The sequence below is a fragment of the Muscardinus avellanarius genome, assembly GCF_963383645.1.
Source record: "Muscardinus avellanarius genome assembly, chromosome: 18".
NCBI classification, from domain to species: domain Eukaryota; kingdom Metazoa; phylum Chordata; class Mammalia; order Rodentia; family Gliridae; genus Muscardinus; species Muscardinus avellanarius.
The window spans coordinates 53,028,095-53,030,969 of NC_137804.1; the positions used below are offsets into that span (position 1 = coordinate 53,028,095).

General features: G+C 49.5%; 1 protein-coding gene across 1 annotated transcript; it reads left to right on the forward strand.

Annotated features, from left to right (window-relative positions):
• Positions 1-217: 217 nt before the first annotated feature.
• Positions 218-1,168, forward strand: LOC308276344 (olfactory receptor 10H2-like; the record flags this gene model as incomplete). The annotated part of the gene is made up of 1 exon (XM_080715065.1): positions 218-1,168. One exon carries the CDS (start codon positions 218-220, stop codon positions 1,166-1,168), a length of 951 nt encoding a protein of 316 aa, XP_080571191.1.
• Positions 1,169-2,875: the final 1,707 nt, after the last annotated feature.

The window sequence follows — 2,875 nt, forward strand, 5'->3', positions numbered from 1 at the left end:
AAGTTGCTGAGGCTGGCCACAAACCTGCGATCCTCCTGTCTCAGCCTCCCAGGTATTGGGATTACAAGTGTGTGACACCATTCCTGGCTATATTAACACATTTTTAAATGGCTTGGGCAGGTATATTACCTCCCCCAGGGAAGACTCATTCAAGATCCTAAGCTCCTATCCACCAAGTCTTCTTCCCTCTCTTATCCACCAGGAACGATCCATCGCCATGCTGGGGCTAAACTCCACCTTGGTGACCGAGTTCATCCTGGTGGGCTTCTCCACCTTCCCGCCACAGCTCCTGCCTGCCTTCTTCGTGCTGATCCTACTGATGTACCTTTTCACGCTGCTGGGGAACCTGCTCATCATGGCCACCGTGGGCAGCGAGCGCAGCCTGCACACGCCCATGTACCTCTTCCTGTGCGCCCTCTCCGTCTCTGAGATCCTCTACACCCTGACCTTCATCCCGCGCATGCTGGTGGACCTGCTGGCCGCCCGCCGCGCCATCGCCCTGCAGGCCTGCGCCAGCCAGATGTTCTTCTCCTTCACCTTCGGCTTCACCCACTCACTGCTGCTCACGGTCATGGGCTACGACCGCTACGTGGCCATCTGCCATCCCCTGCGCTACCCGGTGCTCATGAGCCCCCGCGGCTGCGCCTGTTTAGTGGCCTGGTCGTGGGCTGGTGGTTTAGCGGTGGGACTGGTGGTGACAACGTCCATCTTCCACCTCACCTTCTGCGGATCCAACGAGATCCAGCACTTTTTGTGCCACGTGCCACCTCTGCTGAAGTTGGCCTGCGGCAGCAACGTGCCAAGGGTGGCCCTGGGCGTGGGCCTGGTGTGCATCACCGCCCTGCTGGGCTGCTTCCTCCTCATCCTGCTGTCCTACGCCTTCATCGTGGCCGCCATCCTGAGGATCCCATCCGCCGAGGGCCGGCACAAAGCCTTCTCCACCTGCGCGTCCCACCTCACGGTGGTCATCGTGCACTACGGCTTCGCCTCCGTCATCTACCTCAAGCCCAAGGGTCCCCATTATCAGGAAGGCGACACCCTCATGGCCACCACCTACACGGTCCTCACGCCCTTCCTCAGCCCCATCATCTTCAGCCTCAGGAACAAGGAGCTGAAGGTCGCCATAAAGAAGACCTTCCTCAGGAAATTCTCTTCCTCAAGCACCTGATGGCCAGTGCGGAAGTGATGGTGGAATATCAGACAGGATAATCAGGACTGCAGTGGGGTTGACGACACGTACCTTATAAGACTGGCATAAACATTTGTGTATGTAACATAATAGGTGTTCAATAAATGTTTAATACATCTTTCTCCTTCATCCTTTGATTTATGTGTCCTTATCTTCATTTTCTTTTTTATTTATTTATTTTTCAGGTCTGGAGATGGAACCCAGGGACATTGAACCTCCAAGCTACATCCCCCTGACCTATTTTTTATTCTTTATTTTGAAACAGGGTCTCGCTGAGTTGCGGAGGGCCTCACTAAATAGCCGAGGCTGTCCGTGAACTGCGATTCTCCGGTCTCAGCCTCCCAAATGCTGGGATAACTAGTGTGTGCCACCACACCCATCTTGTTTTCTTTTTTATTGGGATATAATTCACACACCATCAAATTTACCCATTAAGCGTACATTTCAAACCAGGCATGGTAGCTCAGGTCTGTAATTCTAGTACTTGGAAGACTGAGCCAGGAAGATTGTAGGTGCAGGACCAGCCTCAAAATAGTAGGCTTTCCATAACTTATTAAGACCTTGTTTTAAAATAAAATAAAATAAAAAAACTAGGGCTGGGAGTTTAGCCCAGAGGTAGAATGTCTCTGAGTTAAGTCCCTAGCAACACACAAACACATGTATGTGCGTGTGCGCATACGTACACACACACACACACACACACACACACACACACACACATTTTGGATGATCCCAGATGAATTCTACCTGATCTACATCCTGCCCCTTTTTATTTTTTATTTTTGAAACAGGATCTCACTAAGTTGCTGAGTCTGGCATTAAACCTGAAATCCTCCTGTTTGAGCCTCCCAAGTATTGGAATTACAGATATGTACCACCCCACCACGGTTCAGTTCTTAACTTCATGTAACATTTCTTAGAATTTCCCTCCCCTATTTTGAATACAAGCACAGGAGAAAAGCAAGGGTTTGGCTAGTTTCCCACTCCAGTAGGGGGCTGAGGAGTTCTGTCTCTTCCAATTCATCAATGCTGGTATGAAGCGGATGAACAACCTGGAATGGGAAGCAGAGGCACGAGGCCGGTGACTCCAAACAGAGGCCTGTCTTGAGCCTCCAAAGGGAGGTCAATGAAGTTTCTTGTTGCTTCCTGGGCAGCCGCCCTCCTGTGCTGTACCTTTAGTTGGTGTGATAAGTCGATGTGGGTTCTTGTTCTTAGCTAGTTTAGAAAAAAATAGCCAGAACTATACTGCTGCGAGCTTACGCAATTTTAGTATTGCAAAGGTAGAAAGAAGGGACAGAATAATAAAGCACTGCATCAGAGAGGACTCAGTGGAGTGCCTTGAAAGTATGATACTGGAGTTTTGAACATAGAACAGTTTTTATAAGGATTCATTATCTCCTTCCTCCCACCCTGCTTAGCCAATACTCGTTTTACCTCCCCCTGACCTAATGCAGGCACAGGCCCACCAATTATCTCCACAGTGTAAGCCTTTCTCGTTAGATTTATGGCTGAGATGTGTTAATTGGTTAACAAGGTCAGGGTCATGTGGTATATGCCCTCTTTAGAGAAGGCCTGTACCATCTACCCATGTCCTTGGGAAGTCTTTAGCTTTTTCTATCTCCATCTGCTAGAAGTTATTTATTGTGGTGTAAACTTGTCTTTAAAGTATGGAGGTTTGGGGCTATA